This window comes from Bombina bombina, chromosome 4, assembly GCF_027579735.1.
Source record: "Bombina bombina isolate aBomBom1 chromosome 4, aBomBom1.pri, whole genome shotgun sequence".
NCBI classification, from domain to species: Eukaryota; Metazoa; Chordata; class Amphibia; order Anura; family Bombinatoridae; genus Bombina; species Bombina bombina.
This window is the reverse complement of record NC_069502.1, coordinates 172214325-172235816: the sequence shown is the minus strand read 5'-3', so window position 1 is coordinate 172235816 and position 21492 is coordinate 172214325. Positions and strand designations below refer to the sequence as shown.

The 21492-nt window shown below is 36.6% G+C and overlaps 1 protein-coding gene and 1 pseudogene across 1 annotated transcript; one reads left to right on the top strand and one right to left on the bottom strand.

The window, feature by feature from the left end:
- Positions 1-1860: 1860 nt before the first annotated feature.
- YWHAQ (tyrosine 3-monooxygenase/tryptophan 5-monooxygenase activation protein theta) lies at positions 1861-21249 on the bottom strand. Its single transcript, XM_053709700.1, has 6 exons — positions 21113-21249; positions 18929-19343; positions 8318-8441; positions 3929-4092; positions 3624-3719; positions 1861-2628 (listed from the first exon to the last, which is right to left on the bottom strand). Exons 2-6 carry the CDS (start codon positions 19220-19222, stop codon positions 2566-2568), a joined length of 741 nt encoding a protein of 246 aa, XP_053565675.1. The 5' UTR covers positions 19223-19343; positions 21113-21249; the 3' UTR covers positions 1861-2565.
- On the top strand, positions 11721-12130 carry LOC128658298 (40S ribosomal protein S17-like; annotated as a pseudogene).
- Positions 21250-21492: the final 243 nt, after the last annotated feature.

The window sequence follows — 21492 nt, the reverse complement described above, 5'->3', positions numbered from 1 at the left end:
TGAAAGCGTCCCTGTTTTTAATAGAATTTAAAAAAAAAAAGGAGAAAGGCTTTCATTCATCAAAGTTTACCTTCATTTTAAGCAGATATAAATCCCCAAGCTCTTCAAATAATCTCAGAGGGAGATATTAACCCTTGATCCGATAAAAGAGCCACACTTACCCTGTATAGAGTTTAAGTGTATATTAAAAAAAAAACCAAAAAAAAAAAAAAAACCACTGTCTTACCCTCCAGGATCCATGCTGTGGAACAGGCACAGCCTCTTGAGTGTGACAGTCTTGTAGCAGCGCTTCTGACATGGACTTGTGTAGCAGCAAGCAGTGAAACTCGTCAACACTGATTGCACAGGAGCTGTTAACAGTCTGGATGTGTTCGGGGAGAGGGAGTGAGTGAGTGTGAGAGAAAAAAAATTTCCCTGCATCTCCAGAGGTTAACATGATTACTTAGAACTCCAGTCCTTTCTTGAAGGGAACATACCCATACAGGACTATCCAAATCTTCTGACACCTCCAATAGTGTCAAAAGGCAAAGAAAGACTGGGGGATAGGGGAAGTGGGAAGGGTATTTAAGCCTTTGGCTGGGGTGTATACCTCCTCCTGGTTGCCAGGTGTTGTATTTCCCAACAGTAATGAATGAAGTTGAGGACTCTCCCTGCCTTATGGAAGAAAATTAAATTTCCAAGCCAACTAAGATACATGGAGCTACAGCATTAAAAAAAAAAAACAAAAAAAAAAAACACACAACCCCCCCCCACACTTAACTGGACTAATTAGTATATTCTCTGGCCACCGAGACAGTAAAAGGCCCTAAATACCCTTTAATCACCCAAACAGTGCTACAGATTGCATCAAAGTAAACTGATCCATGCAAAGAAGTGCATTTCATACATTTTATCTTCTCCTTCCAGTAGGCAAAAACCTTTACCAAAGGCTAATTGTTCCTCCCCACCAGTGCACCCTCCCCTCCCAAACACTGCAAATGTTAAGAGTGTTGTCTCCTCTTGCCATGAAGAGACTCTCCACAAGTGAAGGCTTGTGAACCATCTTAAGGCAAAGACAACACAGCACTTCTGAATTTTGAGCAAACCGTAAAATGGCTGCTTCTTGTATTATGATAGCCAGCAATGTATAAAGTCTTGCGCATTTTATTGCGAGCGGATGTCTGTGTGCACAAAAGAGACCATGCATAATCCAAGAATTAGCAGCTGTCCATTTTGCAAATGGTTGTACTAGCTTTTACCAAGGCTTCTGTCACTCGAGCAACAAAACAAAAACTTCTAAGTGTGATTAAATATTATTTCACCCTAGATAGAGATACTCAGGAGTCTGAACACATTTTCAGCACTACATGGCAGCAGAGATTAACACTGCAAATACTGATGCCACATAGCTCTCAAGATACTCAATCCTGAGCCTACCTAAGTATGCTCTTCATCAAAAGAACATAGTAAGATGTAAAGCTTTTTAAAGTAGTGTGCTGTGAATTATAAAATGTTGACTGTCGCTTAACACAAAATGTCCCCTTTTCACATTTTTAACCATGGTAAAATTGCTTTTGTAAAAATAATTTATCTACAACCATATCCCATCTAGTGTGACAAATGTTAGAAGAATACAGCTTCATAAATACAAAGAAGGAAAACCTCTATGGTTACACAACACCCTAGTTAATGCCTACTGTGTAGAAACTATTAATAAACTTGTTTTAAGAGACAACCAACCTGGATGAAAATTAGCAGTTTTGCAATATTTAATTTTACTTTTTTCTCTGCTATTTTTTTTAGTTTAATGTAAACCTATTCATTTAGAAAGTGAACTCACACAAAAGCACTCTCCCCTCACTAGGGATCATGACAGACAAGGAGTGTAATGAATATTTATTGGAAGAGATTGAGGTTCTCAATGAAACAGCAGGGAAAACAAAAAACAAAACCAATTAAAAAAAAAAAAAAAAAAAATTAAAACAAAATGTGTGAAGACCCAAACAGTTACCAGTCTCAGACATAGGTTCATGCCTTTGCCAGTTTTAAAATCGCCAAGAGACAGCCAAACTAGCAAAAAGGATCTGAACCACACATCAATACACCAAAGAAAGTTAACATTTTGAACAAATAGAAGTAAAATAAAAAAAATAAAAATATATATAAAATGGTAGGAGGGTGGAAAGAAAAGTTTTTTGCAGCAGTTAACTTGATGAATGTTTTACACTGAGGGAAGAAAGTTTTTTTAGGGATCGATGTTTGCAATTTCCTTTTTTTTTTATTTAAATACCATATAGGCTTCAAGTCCTCTACATAAGTGTTTGGAAATGACTTATGTTTATTTTAGCATGAAGTTAAACTTAATACTTATCTACAGCAGAAAATGCACACCGAAAAGGCTGGAAGGGAAAAAATGAAATAAAATTTAAGATGGATTTCACCCATAACTGCAACGTGAACAGACTATTAACAGTTGAATTCCATTACAAATGGATGGATTCATTGCTACAGGAAATCCATTTGAGCAATAAGGAATGGAGAGGTGTAAAAAGGATTCTTGAGGAAGAGAGCTGCACCCACTGCAAATTAGTTGTTTTCGCCTTGCTCTACAGTATCACTTTCATCTGCTGTATTGTCGGATGTCCATAACTGGGAAAAAAAAAAAAAAAAAAAAGTTAATCTTAACTTTGAATATGGTGTCCTTCACATTCAGATATGCCATCTGTAGTACAACTTAACAAGAACGGTTAAAAAAAGTACAAGGATATGGGGCCCAGCTACTTCCACCCTTCCCTATAGTGAACACACAGTACTAGTTCTTTGCAGGTGGTTAATTGTCCCTACTGCTTACTCAATATGTCATCTGAGATAGTGCACAATATTCACTAAAATATAAAATTTGGTAAATTAAGTTTTTATTGTAGTTGTATGCATGTAATTGTCAAATGTTATGCGGTTTACAAATAAAAAATGTTTTAAATTTACAGATGAGTTGTTTTGAGTGGGATAGAAGGAAACAATGTTAAATGGGCTAAGACTGGTGTTATGGTTCATATTAGTAAAATATCACATCTACTAGTGTATGCAAATCAGACTAATAGTTATGTATTCATGCATAGAGATGGAACATAGTTAGCACCCATAAGAATATAAAGGGGGCTCTAGTATCGCCCAAATTATTAATTGACATCTTTCACACTATTTTTTTTTTAACTAATCTTTATTCAACTTTAAAAATTGAACAGATAGGGAAGGAAGGGAAAAGAAATTAAAAAAAGGGAGGATTATGGCTGCCTATTTAACGCAAAATTTGGGTGATAAAAGGCAAAAACTTGTGAAAGGTTTACTATGATTATAAAGGAGAGAAAATGAGATTGTGTACAGAAGTTGCATGGAAGACAAGAATCAAATGCAACCTCAATTGATCCTCATGGACCTACTATTCCATCTTCTACACAAGACAATACTGACTACCTGAATACCACAGGACAAACTAAAATATTTGAGGCTACAAATAAAGCTTCAAAAAGCAAAATATGATGCAAGGGAAGAATAGTTAAAATAAAAAATGTAAGCTTATTTTTGTCTAAATTTGGTGGTTTAAATCATTCAAGCAGAAGACCAATATTAGATAATGCACTTACTGTTAAGTTGTCCCTAAGTAACTGCATGATGAGAGTGCTGTCTTTGTAAGATTCCTCATTCAGTGTATCGAGTTCTGCAATGGCTTCATCAAAAGCCTGTTATAAAAAAAAAAAAACACATCTTAAACTGATCTTTAAAATTATCTGTTGCAGCAAAGACTTGTTCACTTTTTCTATTTAAAGCAAATCTCTGAACACAAAAAAAAAAAAAAAAAAAAAAAAAAAAAAAAAATTAAATTAAATCTTGTCCTGAATCCGAAGACTGGAATCAAGATAGGAGTCAAAATGATTAGAAAGAAACTCACGGTTTTGGCCAGTAAGCAAGCCTTTTCCGGACAATTGAGAATCTCATAGTAGAATACGGAAAAGTTCAGAGCAAGGCCCAAGCGAATGGGATGCGTTGGCTGCATTGTCTTCTTACTGATGTCAAACGCCTCCTGATAAGATGTTTGAGAGTCTCCTATTGTTCCTGTTGAAAAGTAAATAGAGATAGTGCTAAATGACGGATTAAGATGTCAAGCAAGATTACAGCAAAATAAGATTAGTTATTAAAGTATAAAGCTGGTAAATTCACTGTAAATACAAAGATGCTGCAGTAACACATTTATAATAAGCTGTGTCCAAAGAAAATGTTGCAAGATATTGCCATTTCACAGGACACCAGGAATACCAGCAGCAATGCTTTAAAAATTGACAGTAAAATCAAAAGGAGTAAAAAAGAGAGCACAAAGTTTTAAACAACTTTTGAATGTACTACTATCTAATTTGCTTTGTTCTTTTTGTATCCTTTGTTTAAAGTCATACCTAGTAAGGCTGAGGAGCAGAAATGCACTACTGGGAACTAGCTGCTGAATGGTGGCTGCACATATGCAGCAGCTTAAAGGGACAGTCCAGTCCAAAAAACCTCATTTTTCAAATAGGGCATGTAATTTTAAACAACTTTCCAATTTACTTTTATCAACAATTGTGCTTTGTTCTCTTGGTATTCTAGTTGAAAGCAAACCTAGGAAGGCACATATGATAATTTCTAAGCCCTTGAAGGCCGCCTCTATTTTATTTACTTTTCACAGCAGGGGAAAGCAAGCTCATGTAGGCCATATAGATAGCATTGTGATCACGCCCGTGGCAGACACTGCACTAATTGGCTAAAATGCAAGTCAATAGATAATAACTAAAAGTAATGTGATTAGGGGCGATCAGAAAATGCTTAGATACAAGTTAATCACAGAAGTAAAAAGTGTATTAATATAACAGTGTTGGTTTTGCAAAACTGGGGAATGGGTAATAAAGGGATTATCTATCTTTTAAACAACAAAAAGTCTGGTGTGGATTGTCCCTTTAATACATCAGGTGATACAATTATATCTCCCAGCAGTGCATCACTGCTCCTTCAACAAAAAGGATACAAAAGAAAACGCAGCATGTCTGCAGAAACAGGACACATGCAGGAACTGTCAGTGCTTTTGTATACAGGAAAAGGCCACGGTGTGTGGTTGCACTAATCCGGAACAAACGTGGAGTCATCATCCAATAGAAGGCAAGCTGTACCGGAGTGTCGTAGCCAGGGAGATCAACCCCAAATGTGCATACCAAAAATTAAAAAAAAAAAAAAAAAATTGGCAGGCACTACTCTGGGTGTTAAATGAAAGAAAAAAAATCTTTATTCAGCTTCCAATTACAAAAAAAACTGGAACACTTAAACACTAGACATAAGGCAGACTGACAATGAGGGACAGACAGCCTGACGCGTTTTGCGCCCTCTAGTGGCGCTTAATCATAGGCCTATGATTAAGCGTCACTAGAGGGCGCGAAAAGTAATGTGTTCTTTTGAGCAATGCACATTTTTTTACTACATTTGTACTTCCTAATTATGTGATGTTAGACTAAGAGAAACAAATTTATTCAAACCATAAAAAAATAAAGTCCCTGCAGGTAATTTGCGCTGCAATATATTATAATACTTTAAAAAAAAGTTTTATTCTCCAGTTTTTCAATACATTGCAGTTGAGCTGGTGCTTTAGTATTAACGGTCTAATTTAAATTCAAAATTACCTGCAGAAAAAAAAAATCTGATCGCAGAAAGTGAATAAAAGTTCTGCCTCTAGTGACGAGAGATGTGCAGCCACCAATCAGCAGCTACCGTAGTGTTTTGTTGTTCCTGAGCAAACTTGGGAACTCTTTTTCAAAGGATAGCTATACAGCTAAGAAAATTAGAAGTAAATTGCATGCCCTATCTAAAAAAAAAAAAAAAAAAAAAAAAAAAAAAAAAAAGTAATATCCTTCCATGAATTAGGCAGTTACACTAAAGCACCAGCTTAAAAGGGATAGGAATGTCAAAATTAAACTTCCATGATTTAGATAGATTAAGTAATTTTAAGACACTTAAATTCACTTCTATTTTTAAATGTGCTTTGTTCTCTTGGTATCCAGTGTTGAAAAAGAACACATACTCGTGGGAGCTGCTGCTAATTGGTGCCTGCACACATTTGTCTTTTACGATTGGCTGACTAGATGTGTTAATCTTGCTGCCAGTAGGGAATTGCTGTTCCTTCAAAGGATAACAAGAAAATGAAGCAAATTTGATAATGGAAGTAAATTGGAAAGGTGTTTAAAATGGTATGTTCTATCCAAATCATGAAAGAAAATGCTGGGGTTTCCTTTCCCTTTAATTGCAATAGGTTGGATTAAAAAGGGACACTGAACCCAATTTTTTTTCTTTTGTGATTCAGATAGAGCATGCAATTTTAAGAAACGTTCTAATTTACTCCTATTAATTTTTATTCGTTCTCTTGCTTTCTTTATAAAAAAAAAAAAAAAAAAAAAAAAAAAGTCCAGATTCCTTGGACAGCTCTTGTTTATTGGTGGATCAGCAAGAATAACCCAGGTTGTTGACCAAAATTGGCCGGCATCTAAACTTGCTTTTCAAATAAAGATACCAAGAGAATAAAGAACATTTGCTAATAGGAGTAAATTAGAAAGTTGCATGCCATATCTGAATCACAAAATAAAAATTCAGTGTCCCTTTAACTAAAAAAAATTATAAAGCATTTTTTAATGTTTAATATATTGGCAGTAGAACAAAGTTGAATTGTAAATTAGCTGCATATTGGAGTTGGGGAAAACAAAACCCCCCACAAAAACCACTGAAAGCCTGTCATAAAGCCGTGTACTGACACTTTGTAGCGCAGCTCTGTATTTGACTGTTCTGTTAACACAGTGCTGAAAAGTGAAAGCACTAACAGTTCCTGCATGTGGCCCATTCTTTCTACAGATATGCTGCATTTTCTGCAATGACATTTCATATCACAGCCTTGGGGCTAACTTAGACTCTCTCAGGCTGACCAAAGTAAACTCTAAAAATGTATTCAGTCCTTTAGGAATATTAGAAAAGAATACTTTACAGAAAAAGCAGCCAATATAAAAACAGTGAATTGCATCTCAAAACGCAGGGTTAGACAACTTTGCTATATGCGTTTCATGTAAGGGAGCTCTAAAAATTGTTGATTTTTTTTTTTATTTCTCAGGATATAAAGTACCCTGCTACATTTCTCTATTTGGTTTTAACAGAACTTGTAAAACAATGTACTTTACACTAAAAATATGAACATGGCTAGCCTTGATGTATGCAGGATAAAACCGGCCATATATTGGATCCTCAAAAAACAAACGCCATATGAAGGGTACAGCTAAGTTATTGAAAAAAAATTGCGGCAAAAAGGCTTTTGGTAAAAAGGTTTTTTGGCAACACAAAAAGGAATATTATTAATGGCAAGTTATTTACCGTTCCTTTAATACTGAATGTAAAATGGTTACTCTATAAGAGCTAACACCACTCAGAATGCTAAGGAGCAAAGCAATTACTTTATATAGTAATGTATGATAGAGATATATATATATATATATATATATATATATATATATATATATATATATATATATATATATATATATATATCAGCATCAATTTCTCCTTAGTTGATGGGTGCAAGCTGCTTCTGTCCCACCAAGCCAGATAAATACAGGAATATAGAATAAGCTGCAGGAGTTTTGCTCCCCTTAAACATCCATCATAAGAGATAGCACTTCTTAAAGGATTAACAATTATTTGTTAGTTTAAATTAATCATACTGGATAAAATTAAATTCACTTTTTTTTATACATATACTATTTTATGCACTAACAAATTATACACAATTGGTTATAATAAGTTACATTTTTTCAAACAGTATATATTTATTTTAAAATACAAGTATAATGTTACACTTTCATAAATGTTGAAAAAGGAAATATGAAAGCATTGAACGTTGTATATAACACTGTCTCTTTAAAACTTAATTGACATGTTTTGCTACACTTACAGCCTATAAAAAAGTAGGCCTTAACTATGTGTTTAATCACTTGGCTTGAGAAAGGGCAAAAGCCTGAAACGTCGCCTATGTCTTACTGCTTGTAATAAGATCACATAAAAAGATGTGGAGTGCTGCAGAGCTCTCTCTCTGGTATATGCTGGTATTGATTTAGCAGGTTTTATTTGTAGGGCCCAATACACATTGCTACACATGTAAAGAATTACCGATGTTCCTTAATTAAAACAATTTGAAAACCTTTTGATTGTCCACAGTGGTTCCCCATTTTATTTCCGTGATGAACATGCAGACTTTCCTATTAAAAAAGGAATTTTGCAAGATACTTACGAGTCCTGTCCTCCTCAGTTGCCACCTCAGCAAGGTACCTGTAGTAGTCTCCTTTCATTTTCAGGTAAAAGACTTGACTCTCTGGGACGGTTGAGCTTGCTATTAAGAATTTGTCAAGTAAAGTCTGAAAACAAAGGAAATGTGCAGGGGTAAAGCAAATGTAAAGTTTATGGCCTGTTTTGTTTCTTTCCACAATAAAGTTAATGATAAACACCACAAAGATACAAAACAGGAATTTATATTAAACAAGGGCTCTTTGAATCCCCAGCAGGCATTGCCTCATATTTACTTCCTTCTCCTGGTATTCTTTGTATAAAACCTTATCTAGGTAGGTCCAGGAGCAGTAATGCAGTATGGGTAGCTAGCTGGTGGCCTAATGGCATTTACTCAGCAGATGTGTTTATCTAGTACCCCGCAGTGTATTGATGCTCTGGAGCTAACCAAGTCAACTGTTTAAACCCTGCAAAGCAGTTCAGTTGATCTACAAGCAATAGTGCACTAAGATTTTCTAACAGCGTTTCTCAATTCTAGTCCTTGACCAACAGGCAAAATGTAAAGTATTTCCCTACCTGAGCATAGGTGATTCAGCCAACAGCCTTAGAATGGAAACACTTAAAATCTGATCTGTCAGGGCTCCTTGAGGAGTGGAATTGAGAAACGCAGAGAGCATTTTCTTTGCAGCCTTAAAAGGAACATGTGTACAATCATGTTAACAAAATTTTTAGTCATATGAAGTGTTCTAGGAAAAAAAAAAAAAAAAAAAAAAAAAAAAAAAGAACCTTCACATCAATGACCGATGATCCTGCCATGACCCCACTGTTTAAACAGACAGTCTACACCTTAGTCATCTTAAAGTCTTACCTTACATTGAGCTGCAAATAGCCTCTTGAACCCCTTTCTATATCATGAAGCAGGAACTTTAACAGTTATTTTAAAAAGGAAGTTACTTTAAAATGGCTGCCAAACTCCACCCACTGATATCACAATCTGAGCTGCATCTGGGCAGTCTGCTGAATTGTATGCAGCCCAGATCGTCATGCCAATGGACAGAAATAGGACGATCATTTTAAAGTGGCCAGAATAATATAATAACAAAATAAATTTTATATATATGTCACACAAAAAAACAGAAGGGGTGGGAGCTACATGGTGACTGTCATTCACCAGAAGTTTTCAGCCATGCACTGTGTTCTGGTGATGACTGTTTTAACAGTTATATGCAAGCAAGAGCCAACCAATCCCTGCAGCTTAACATTAACCCACTAGGTGTCAATATAGAACTGTACATGTACAAAAGGCTCACTAGCTCAACTCAGTCTGGTGACATAGGGTAGAACCGAGTTGTAACAAAAACGGCTAGTACAGAGTAAGGTACAATCTCATGAGGTTAAAAAACAAAACAAAACAAAAAAAAAAAAAAAAACACAGCTTTTTTGCTACCTACATTTAAACCCTATTGTAAGGTTCAGTAAGTAACCCCCACACAGTTTTTTCCCCAGCCATTAAATGTATAGTTTATGGCATGTGAGATAGTTGTGGTAAAAACGGTAAAATTGTAAATATTGAAAATGGTCCAGTGACCTTACAAAATTGTCATCAAGTGTTGCCACATGTGAAATAGAGGCCTATAATAAAAAGGTTAGAGAGGCATCATTGTGCAGTAGAGAAATAAAAGCACTTTTTTCCCCCCTTGCAAGGTGATCACCTGACTATAGACAATATTAACTGTTTTTTTTAGAATAAGATGGACTTTTATTAGGGGTCTCTAGACATTTTATATGCACAATAACAAAATAAATCTGGAACATACCCAAGCAAATCCCCATGTGTGTTTTTTCTTTTCAACACATCTACTTTCTAGTACTGCGCCAAGACCATTTGAAAGAAGGCAATTCTCTTTCAAATGAGGGGACTGAGGTTTGTAAATGCTAAGAGCTGAGATTGAGGGGTTTGAAGAACCTCCACATCCAGCTACCAGTGCATCCTGGTTCAGCCCCCTTTGTAGCGTCATCACGAGCATGTGGTGATGTCACTGGCACTTCCATGAAGTCTGGTAGCGCTGCCTTCTAGGCCACCACCGATCCCCAGCCTGTAGAGGGGCATTGCCAAAAGCAGCGTTTGATCGGCAATCCCTGTGCATGGAGAGAGAGGGGGGAAAAAAAACACCACTTATAATGCGCAGCAAAGTGGTTAAAGGGAATTTTAAGTTAATGAATGCTTAATGTCCCTTTAAAATGTAATGGAAAATAAACAGTCCGCTTGGCAGGACATATTAAAGAAGGGGGCAGGGGGAGATTAACAGTTCAATAAGTCGCAGAACAAGAAGGGAGACTACTCCCCACTAACTGTACAAAAAAACTATTGCAACACAAGGTTCTCAAGACATGTAAACCTCTTCACCATTGTAAAAAGAGACAGGCCTATTGAGCTTTCCTCTAACATTTTGTTCAGTTCTACTACACAATTACAGATTTTCCTCGAAAAATTTAAAGAGCCATAACTTATCACAATCACCAATCTACACAGTGACTCCAAATGTACCCGGGGTACTCAAATGGGCCTTCACAACCCAACCTGAGCACTTGAAGAGGCTTTTGACAAAAAGGAGTCACATGCCCCGTTTATCATAATAAAAGCATGATTAAGGGGTTAATCCCTGAAACACTGCTGATTTTTATGTCTCTACAATAAAAAAAATAAAAAATTACCTCACAGTGCTGGAGACTCACTATATATATTGATGTTTGGAGGGATTTAGCAGTATATCCCTGTCTCTTGTGCACTCATCTGTTGTGCTGACCCTACCTTTTGGTTTACTGTCATAATAGAAGCAGCAATCACTTGGCATATGGAAGTACCATTGAACGGTTTCATGGCCATACAACTGTCAAGCAAACATAGCAAAAATGAGGATAGTGATATCTGGGCTCAGATCTTTTGTTTATGAGAATATTTTTTTTTTTGATGGTATTTAAATAAAATGAGCGACTTAAAAACAACCCCACCACCCAAGAAAAAAAAAAAAAAAGAAAAAAAAAACATCCATGACATTCTATACAGGATAAAGTCCCCCCATGCCAGCTTTGGATAGAGACAGGAGAATACTTACAAATCAGAAGTTCATAACATATGGTAAAAATCATTTTAGAGAAATGCCGATAGATATCTAGTTTTTAAATTAGGACACAACGTCTAAATTCTCATTTGGAATGGTGAAATGATACATTATAGAACATGCCAGTGTCACTTTTGCATCTTAAAAAGTGCATTTTCTATTTGTGTATTTTTACCAAAAAATAGGTGATTTTATACAATTCTTTGAGTCCAAGAATAAGGACAAAATTAAAGGGGTTCAATAATTGTTAATGCATATATCACGAGGCTTCTACCAGCTCTGTCCAACATGGGACGCATCAAAACAAAACGCAAGAAAGGCCGCTAGGGTCATTATCGAAAATTACTACACCCGGCAGGGCAGAGACTTCCACACAAGAGTATGTGAGGAAATCGCAATCATCCCAAGCAAGAAACTACGTAACAAGATTGCTGGGTATGTCACATCTGAAACAAATCCACAGAGGGTCTGTCAGAGGTATCTCCATCAAACTTCAGGAGGAGAGAGAAAGGAGGGATAACCATGTCCCTGAGATATCTGCCCTGGATCAGGTGATTGATCCTGACACCAAGGAAATGCTGAAGTTGCTGGACTTCGGCGGTCTGTCCAACCTGCAAGTCACTCAGCCCACAGTGGGGATGAACAAAAAAAACAAAACAAAAAAACACACCCCCCAAAAGACAAAGGGGTGGCTTTAGATGTTTGTACTATAATATTTCCAATAATATAAAAAAATAATAAAAAAAATAAAATAAATGCATTTATCACATGAATACATACAGCCACACAACTATTCTCCAAGCTTTGACTTAAAGGGACATAATACTCATATGCTAAATCACTTGAAACTGATGCAGTAAAACTGTAAAAAGCTGACAGGAAAATATCACCTGAGCATCTCTATGTAAAAAAGAGATATTTTACCTCACAATTTCCTCAGCTCAGCAGAGTAAGTTCTGTGTAAAAAGTTACTCAGCTGCTCCCAGCTGCAGGTAAACAAATTAAAAAAAAAAAAGAAATGAACAGCAGCCAATCAGCATCAGCAGTGCTGAGGTCATGAACTCTTACTGTGATCTCATGAGATTTCACTTAACTCTCATGAGATTTCATAGTAAGCTTCCTTTACCTGATTGGTGAAATAATATGAGAGTGCACGATGCTCATCCCTTCAGATGTCCCAGGACAAACACACTAAAATGCTGCTTAGAAATCCTTTACAATGGGATTTGGCTACTGAGGAACTTTTGAGGTAAAATATCTCTCTTTTTTACATAGAGATGTTCAGGTGATATTTTCTAATCAGCTTTTTACAGCTATGCTGCATCACTTTCAAGTGTTTAAACATTTGGGTATTATGGCCCTTTAAACTATTGAGCTTCTATCTGGTGGACTATTACTGCACAAATATGTACTTTATTTTCCTACATGAAAAAAAAACAAAAAAACATTCCTGTGTAAAAAAAAAAAAATTTAAACAGAGAAAGCATTTTCAGAAATGAATGTCAGTTTGCAGAAATACACTGGTGTAATTTTCTATGGCAAACAATATAATTATGAACACAGGAGTAATTTCTTAACATATTTCCAAAATTTTATTTAGAAAGAAAATGCCATTTTAAACTTTCTAATTTACTTGTATTATCTAATTTGCTTCATTCTCTTGATATTCTTTGCTGAAAAACACAGATAGGCTCAGTAGCTGCTGATTGGTGGCTGCACATAGATGCCTCATATTGGCTCACCTAAGAGCATTGTTTTTTCTTTAACAAAGGATATCTAGAAAATGAACCAAATTAGATTATAGAAGTAAATTTGAATGTTTAAAATTGTATTCTCTATCTGAATCATGAAAGACATTTTGGGTTTAGTGTCCCTTTAACTCAATGTGACGATCTTCAAAAAAAAAAAAAAAGTGACATTAAACCACAATTGTACTATTACATTACAAATGATCACCTGAAAATCAGAGGGGTTGTCACATCTCATTTAAAAGAATTCTCCCACTAGAGGTCTACTGCTCTAATTAAATCAGAGGGGTAGATAGATGCTCTATAGTAGCACCCAAACTTCCATTAAAATTTACCCATTTTTAAGTTGGACAGACCACCTTTAACTGGAGATTACCAAAATGCTAGAGGAACAAGCAATCCCTCAACCAAAAAGGCCCTCCTCTGGGTAAATGTCACTTTAAGGCACTGGTTTTCAAACCTTCCTTACAGGACAGATTTTGCGTATATCTGAACTGGAGTACAGAGTGAATAATCAGGCGATTAGTAAACATGGTCATTTTACCTGCTCTCACCCAAGGTAATCCTGAAAATCTGGCCTGTTAGGGAGGCCTCAGGATAGGTTTGAAAATCAGTGCTTTAAAAAAGGAACACTAAAAAGTCAAAATTAAACTTTCATGATTCAGAGCGCAAATTGGACAATTATATACTCTATTTTCAAAATGTGCACACTTTTATACACAGAGGCATCAGGTTCTACTCAGCATGTGCAAGAATTCACAGAATATCCATAAAGGGACAGTAAACACCAAAATAGTTGCATAAAATGTTTACATTACATATTTTTAGCTCTAAATCTTGTGGATATTCAAAATTCTCAAAGCTGAAAATGCACACTACTTGAGGGGGCTAACTGCTACATAGCTGTCCCTTACTGGCTTTAGATGATCAAATTGCAGAACAATGCACTTTAACATAATGACCGTTGCTAACCTTGTTCGCTACAGACAAAGGGATACTAAACCCAATTTTATTCAAATTTCATGATTCAGAGAGCATGAAATTTGAAGCAAATTTCTAATTTACTTCTATCAGAAAAAAAAATTCCCCATTTTCTTGCTATCTTTATTTGAAAAAGCAGGAATCTAAGCTAAAGAGCCAGCCCATTTTTTGTTCAGCACCCTGGATAGCGCTTGCTGGTTGATGGCTACATTTAGGTTCGTGGCTTCTACAGGAGTAATGTATGAAGGAGAGATCACGCACGTGTAGTCAGAGCACAAAGCACCAGGAAACTATACTAATAATTATCTTGCTTCAGTCTCCATAACTGCTCCGCAGCAGTGCTCTTAGTGCATAGCAACCTTCTGCTCTGACTCCTCCATCTTTGCAGCAGATGAAAGTAGTTCCCCAGCACATCTAAAAGAAAAATGCTGCAGGCCACATGTAGCCATTAAACCTAGTTTGTAGGTGGCAGGCTGTACATGGATAGGCACACAAAGTAGATTTCCATCACATACTCCAGAACTGCATGTTACCCACACCAGTACATAATGCATCTCTCCATAAACCACTATGGTATATATCCCAATTTCCATATATTTGGGCTGCATAGGACTTGTGTAGCTCCATATTACTGCCAATTTTATTTCTACTTATTTAAAAAAATTAAAATTCCCGCCCATAAATCTTCACCCAAACTGTACATACACTGTCTGCAATTTGAAAGCGCCCACATTCACCCTAAATTGTTTGACTGTAAAACTGCCTTGATGTATAGTGTCTGGGACACAGTAGCAAAACTATTGTTGGGGTTCAAACCTAGCACACATCCTCTAGGTGTGCACACAGACCACACCTTCCATTGTTCAGAGCAGCCTGCAGCCACTATAATATCTTGCATGAAATTACAGGAAGTGGTGAGCCAAGTGGAACACAAATTCTACAGTTCCACTCGTACAGTAGTAGTATGTCATACAAGGCCAAAGTAGAATGGTAGGCGCTCACATGAAAACCAGCTGCAGACAGGTGACAGGCAGTACAGAAAACTCCAGGGCTAACAAGCACCATGCCTATATTTTAAGGCATCAGGAATGATCAAGCCCTGTACTACACTACAGTCCAACAAATCCAGGGAGTAGAGGTTTCTATAAAATACATCACCACTTACCCAAATGAATATATAATTTCTATATTGTTGCCAAATTCCATAGCACTGGGTGTGTACACATACAGCCGCAGACAAGCTACCAAGAGCATTATACACAAGGTATATTGGGATCTACCAATAAAAATATGCTGCTGTTGACTGATCTCCCATTTTACAGTCAGAGAAAGGGAGTTTTGAAGATACAAATTTAATAATCACCTTTTCTTAAGCCTTATTTAAAAGTATTGCTTCTCCTAAAAAAAGGTTTCTACACTACAAACCACCCACTGCCTTTTTGAAAAACTTTAAAAAGGGACATTATACACTCATTTTCTCTTTGCATAAATGTTTTGTAGATGATTTATATAGCCCATAGTTTTTTTTTTAAATGTATAGTTTTGATTATTTTTAAATAACATTGCTCTGATTTTCAGACACCTAACCAAGCCCCAACGTTTTATGAGAATACTGTCAGCTACCTTCTCCAGCTTGCTCCTGTTTGTGTAAAGGGTCTTCATATCCAAAAGAAGGGGGAGGGTCTTATTTCCCACTTGCAGTGGGCTTTATAGCTACTTTTTCAACAGAGTTAAACAGAGCTTCTAAGTTTTTAAACTGTTTTATACTGGATTTTTATATCAGTATCTGTGCATCTCATTCTTTATAGTAGTGTCTATTGCATGCAGTTATATGAAAATGAGTGTATACTGTCCCTTTAACTAGCTCTGGTTTAGGGTCTACAAATTGATGTAACCATTCATATCAGTGTACTGGTATGTGCTAGCTTAAATGGTACCCTATGTGTGCCTTGCCAGGCAGCAACAGTGCACATGTGACAGACCACTTTAGTCTTTTACAGGCAAGAAACAGACAAGGAAGCATACTTGTAAACTGCAGCAGCAATTGGGGTGGTCAAGAACAGGGTATTAAAAAATAAATAAAAATATTTGTAGGGGTTAAAAAAGGACAGACACCAATTTTCAAATTAGAGAAACAAAATAATATATATATATATATATATATATATAAATATACACAGATACTAATATAAAAATGAAGTATTTAAGAACAAAAAAAATAAATAAAAATATAAAAAAAAACACTTAGAAGCTACCAATTTAGCACTTATTGAGGTTAGGCTGGGACACCCACTGAAAGTTACTAAGAGCATACCCCCCTCCTCCCCTTTATATGAAAAGAACCATTATACCAGAAATCCTCAAACTTGGCCCTCCAGAGGTTTTGGAACTACATTTCCCATGATGCTCAGCCAGTTGATATGTCTGCATTATACAAACAGAAGCAATCTGACGCCTGTATACATCTAAAACTTTAGGGCTTGGTTAGGAGACTGAAAATCAGTACGTTATTTAAAAATAAACAAACAGACCCCCAGATAAGCTATATAAATGGATATTTAAAAAAAACATTTATGCAAAGAAAAATCTAATGTACGATTTCTCTTAAAGTGTTCAAATAAACCAAAAGATGCATAAAGCCAATTCTTAATTTCTATGTCCCTTTACCATAGCCCCGTTAAACAAAAGTGTTGCAGACATAGTACAAAACACGAGATCAAGTATATAAATGGGGGGAAAAAAAATAAATAAAATATTTTGCATGAATAAGTCATTAGTAAATTACAGTGGTTGGTGCTGGTTATCTGCATATTGTAATACCCTTTCATTTTTCCTATGCACAAGCAGATAGGGCTAATAAATCAGAAGAGAACTTACTATATTGTGGCATCCCCTGCTCTAGTAGTGAACTGGTATAGACCATCTGCACTATGCTCATTACTGCAGTGCAGACACCAGGTTTTTTTTTTCCAGCTCAACAATTATTGATCCAGTAGAGGAGAAAGTGGCACTGTTGACATGCGGTAGTGCATACAATGCAGAAAATTACTGCACAAGTAGCTGACAGACTTTCCATTGTAGCTTCCCAGTAGATAAGATTCAAACACAGCTTTTGACGTCCAAAATTAGCTATTTGTAAAGTGTTTGAGTAACAGCACTGATAAAAGGCTTTATTACCATGCTTCAAATTACACATTTTAAAAAACAATGCAACAATGAAGGAGATGTCCAGGAACTTAAAGAGATAGAAAGGTAATAACTTAAAGGGCTATTATAATAATAAAAAAAAAATGACATGATCTAAGTCGTTAGAGTATGTCATTTTAAGACCATTGACCCTTAAAGGGACAGTTTACTCAAACATTTTCTCCCCTTTAATTTGTTCCCAATTATCCACTTTACCTGCTGGAGTGTATTAAATTGTTTAAAAGTAGCTCCTTTACCCTTATATTGGCATTTGAAATTGTTAATTTAGCATGTGGTATCCCCACCTATTCTGAAAGTTTGTGGCCGCGCGTACGAACTATAGATAAGCTTTGTAATCACAGCCAGCAGAAGAAATTGCACTCTGTGTGATAAAGCAGAGATAAGGTAATAAAATGTTGATTTTCCATTGTTCTCTCAAAGTATTGGTGATTGTTTTAAGGACAGATATAAGATAAAGCAGGTATTTGTGCACAATGTGATACAGTAATGAGATCTGATTATACCTACAAGCTCAACCTATTTTATTAGGCTGTGGCTTCAAAACACAAAACCAGAGCTTTAATATACAGAAATAAACCTTAAAAAGCTAATTTTCATTCATTTTTTACTCTGCAGTTGGTAAAAAAAGCAATTGTAAACACATTAAGGGAAAAACTCTTTTACAGTATACTGTCCCTTTAACTACTGAGTGTTTAACCCCTGCAAAGGGGTTAAACACTGTAGAAATACCACTCTGGACATGCAATGGAAGAGCAGCATTTTCTGCTTAGGACCAGCAGTGCTCCACATGTCCTGAGGGGTATTTCTACTGTGTGTTTAACCCATTTGTGTGTGTGTGTGGGGGGGGGGGGGGTTAAACACAGTCTAGAGTCAATGATCTTAAAATTACATGCTCTAATACAGGGGTCAGCAAGCTTGGCACCCCAGATGTTTGAGAACTACAATTCCCATGATACTCAGCCAACCTAGTGTCTGTGCAACATGGGAAATGTAGTTCTAAAACATCTGGGGCACCAAGGTTGCTGACCACTGCTCTAACGGATTAGAACATGTAATTACTATAATGACCCTTTAAATGTATTTCAATTTTAAAGCAAAGCATTTTTGCAATATACTTCCAATAGCAAAAATAGTTCTATTAAAACAGTCATTACCATTTCAGCAGGTGTGTATTGCATCAGCGAACACTTAGTTTATGCCATGCACAAGATGATGCAGTGTTTTAATGTTAGAGTACGGGCACTCAGCATATGTGGCATCCTTTTGCTTGGTGCATGAAACCATTCTTAAAATTTTGTTTTTAGCCTTTTTGTTGGAAAAGCAAAACACAATCCTTTTACCTCCTGTAGTTTGTTTTGATTCAATAATCTAGCATACAAGCTTATTTATAAATATTAGGCAATTTAAAAAAAATAAGTTGTATATTGTATGTTATAAGTTATGTTATAAATCCAACTTAAAAATGTCTGTAAGCCTTAAAAAGGCTAATTCCAATGCTAAATAGTACATTTCTGGACCTCTGATAAGAAAAGTAACCAAATGTATAAATCTTCAACTCACCAAGACAGTTCCACAGATTGTTTTGAGCTCTGATTCCACTTTCTCCCTATATTCTTTCACCATCTGCAGCTTCTTGTCAGAGCACTCTGTCTTCTGCTCTATACTAGAGATGACCCTCCAAGCAGACCTCCGTGCTCCCACAACATTCTTATAGGCTACAGAAAGGAGATTTCTCTCTTCATTTGACAGTTCCTCACCAAATTCTGTAACAGCCTTCATGCTGGCTGCCATGTCATCATAGCGCTCAGCCTGCTCTGCCAATTTGGCCTTCTGGATCAGCTCGGTCTTTTCCATATCTTGAGTGTGACTTTGTAGGGAGGATAGAAACAAAACAGTGGGAAAGGAAGGGAAAGATGGGGATGGTCAACAGGTGACGAGTCACGCTAGGTCTCAAGTGCAATCAAGCAACTGTAACCTGCAAAAGAATGAAGTGTAAATATCAGAGTCTTAACAATACTGTAGCAAAAGTCTAAAAAAATATAAATATATATATATACATACACCATGTAACAGAACTAATATGTACGTATCAGATAATTTTGGAACAAAAACATTAACTACAACAGCAAAGTAATGCAGTGATATTAAAGAATTTGCTGGGTAAATAAACCAGGTCCTTGGATGATTACAAATGGAGCTAAATTCCAGAGAGGCATCCACAATTCCTTTACGATTTCCAAATTTATAATAAAAGTCACCTTAGATATGCAGCTCAAAAAGAGGGAATATGCTGCTAAAACCCCCCATCAAATCACAGGATAATTCAAATTCTTGCCTGAAGTTCTATCCTCCCAATAAAGGGTTAAAGCATGAGTCAGTGCAATGGGAGGAGCCTTGTAATGGGAATCAAATGGGAAGAGAAGGAATGGATCAGGCTGCCCTGCCTTTTGTCTCCAGGCTTTCTAGTTCATCCCTGCCCTGAATGCCTCTCCTTCCTTTACTCCCTCCCCTCAGGGCAGAGAGGCTTCACAGAGATACAACTTACAACCATATACTGCACAAAATGCAAGTCAAATTCACAATCATGATTCAGTATGTGCCCTCATTAAATAAAAAACGTACAAGAAAATGTCATTAATGTTATAGCTGTGTGATTATAATTTTCATGGGAGAAATAATTCACTTACCTAAAATCACTAGGCAAAAATGGCATTTCCAGCCTTTGTAATACTTAAATTAATCTATGAAGACCATTCACAAGAGATCATGTCTATCTGTAAAAGGCTCCATATGCCAATATAGTAAATAGAAAGGCCATTCTAACCTTAGTGACGGTAGGAATAAAAATATATATATATTTTGAGGGGGCATGACATCTACACAAGAGCATTATATAAAAGAAATGCAGTATATTCTAAACGGAACAGATTTTAGGGTAAATATAAGTGCAGAACAGCTTGATCTGGCACTGATCTAAAATGTCCAATGTCATCTAGACACTGCATATTGCTACAATCCTAGAGCAGCAACAGTACACTAATAAAATGTAGCTAAATTCTGCATATAATGCACATCTCACACTACAGGGCAAATCATCTTCACAAGACAAACAGCTCAGCACTGATAAAATAAGGTGTGAAATGGGGGAGTATGCAGTCTAGGGATTGATGGCGTCCTGTCAGTGTGCAGTCATCCAGAAGCTGATCAGCACAAGATCATCATTATCGTATACTACCAGTAAGCAAATGCAATATAGTGAGGAGAAGCAATAAACGCATAGCAAAGCAGCCACACGTTACCGATATGCATGGCACTGAGTAATCTAGGTTTTAAAATGGTGTTTCTAGAGTAACAGAGAACGCAGATTTACAACACTCTAACATGCTTATAGCCAAGGTCAGAATACAGTGTACATAACCACAACGATACATAGAGCTACTCCCAGACATAACGTTTTACCCAGCTATATACTGGGAACCTGCGCATCCATGAATATGATTTTATAGGTGGGCAAAACTGTAAACTTACTAGTTGTCTAAAAACATAATATTTTACAGAATTATACAAGCAAATGTCCTCATACATGTAAATAAAATTACTTCACACACATATACCAATCGCTAATGACAGCGAGCAGCAAATATCCTATGTATAATTAAATAAACACATTATATTCTCTTAACGTCAGGCCGTAACCCGTGTTTCCTCTCTCACACGCATTGACTGACAGTACCCAGTACTCACCTTGCGAGCCGCTGGCCAGCGGAGGAAGGAAAGGGAGAATGAGAAAGCGCAGCTCGAAGCAAAAGACACCCTCCCTACTCAGCCTAACCTCAGAGGAAGACGTCCGCCAATGAGGCGGGGCCTTCCATAGCGCAACCAATTACAGCTCAGCAGGGGAACCGCCAATTCCACAAAAGCCCCACCCACCTGTAAATTTTGGGGCGGTTACCGGGGGCGTGGACAATAGGGAGGAGACTAAGAAAGGCTTGGTTAGGTTGAATGGCAGGTTGCGGCTTCGCACACGGGGTTTCCTCCAATAAGCTCCAGGGTGGTAATGACGTCACTGTTACCGTGGTAACGAATTGCAGCTTCCCCCGATTCTCGCTCTCTACACACCCTAA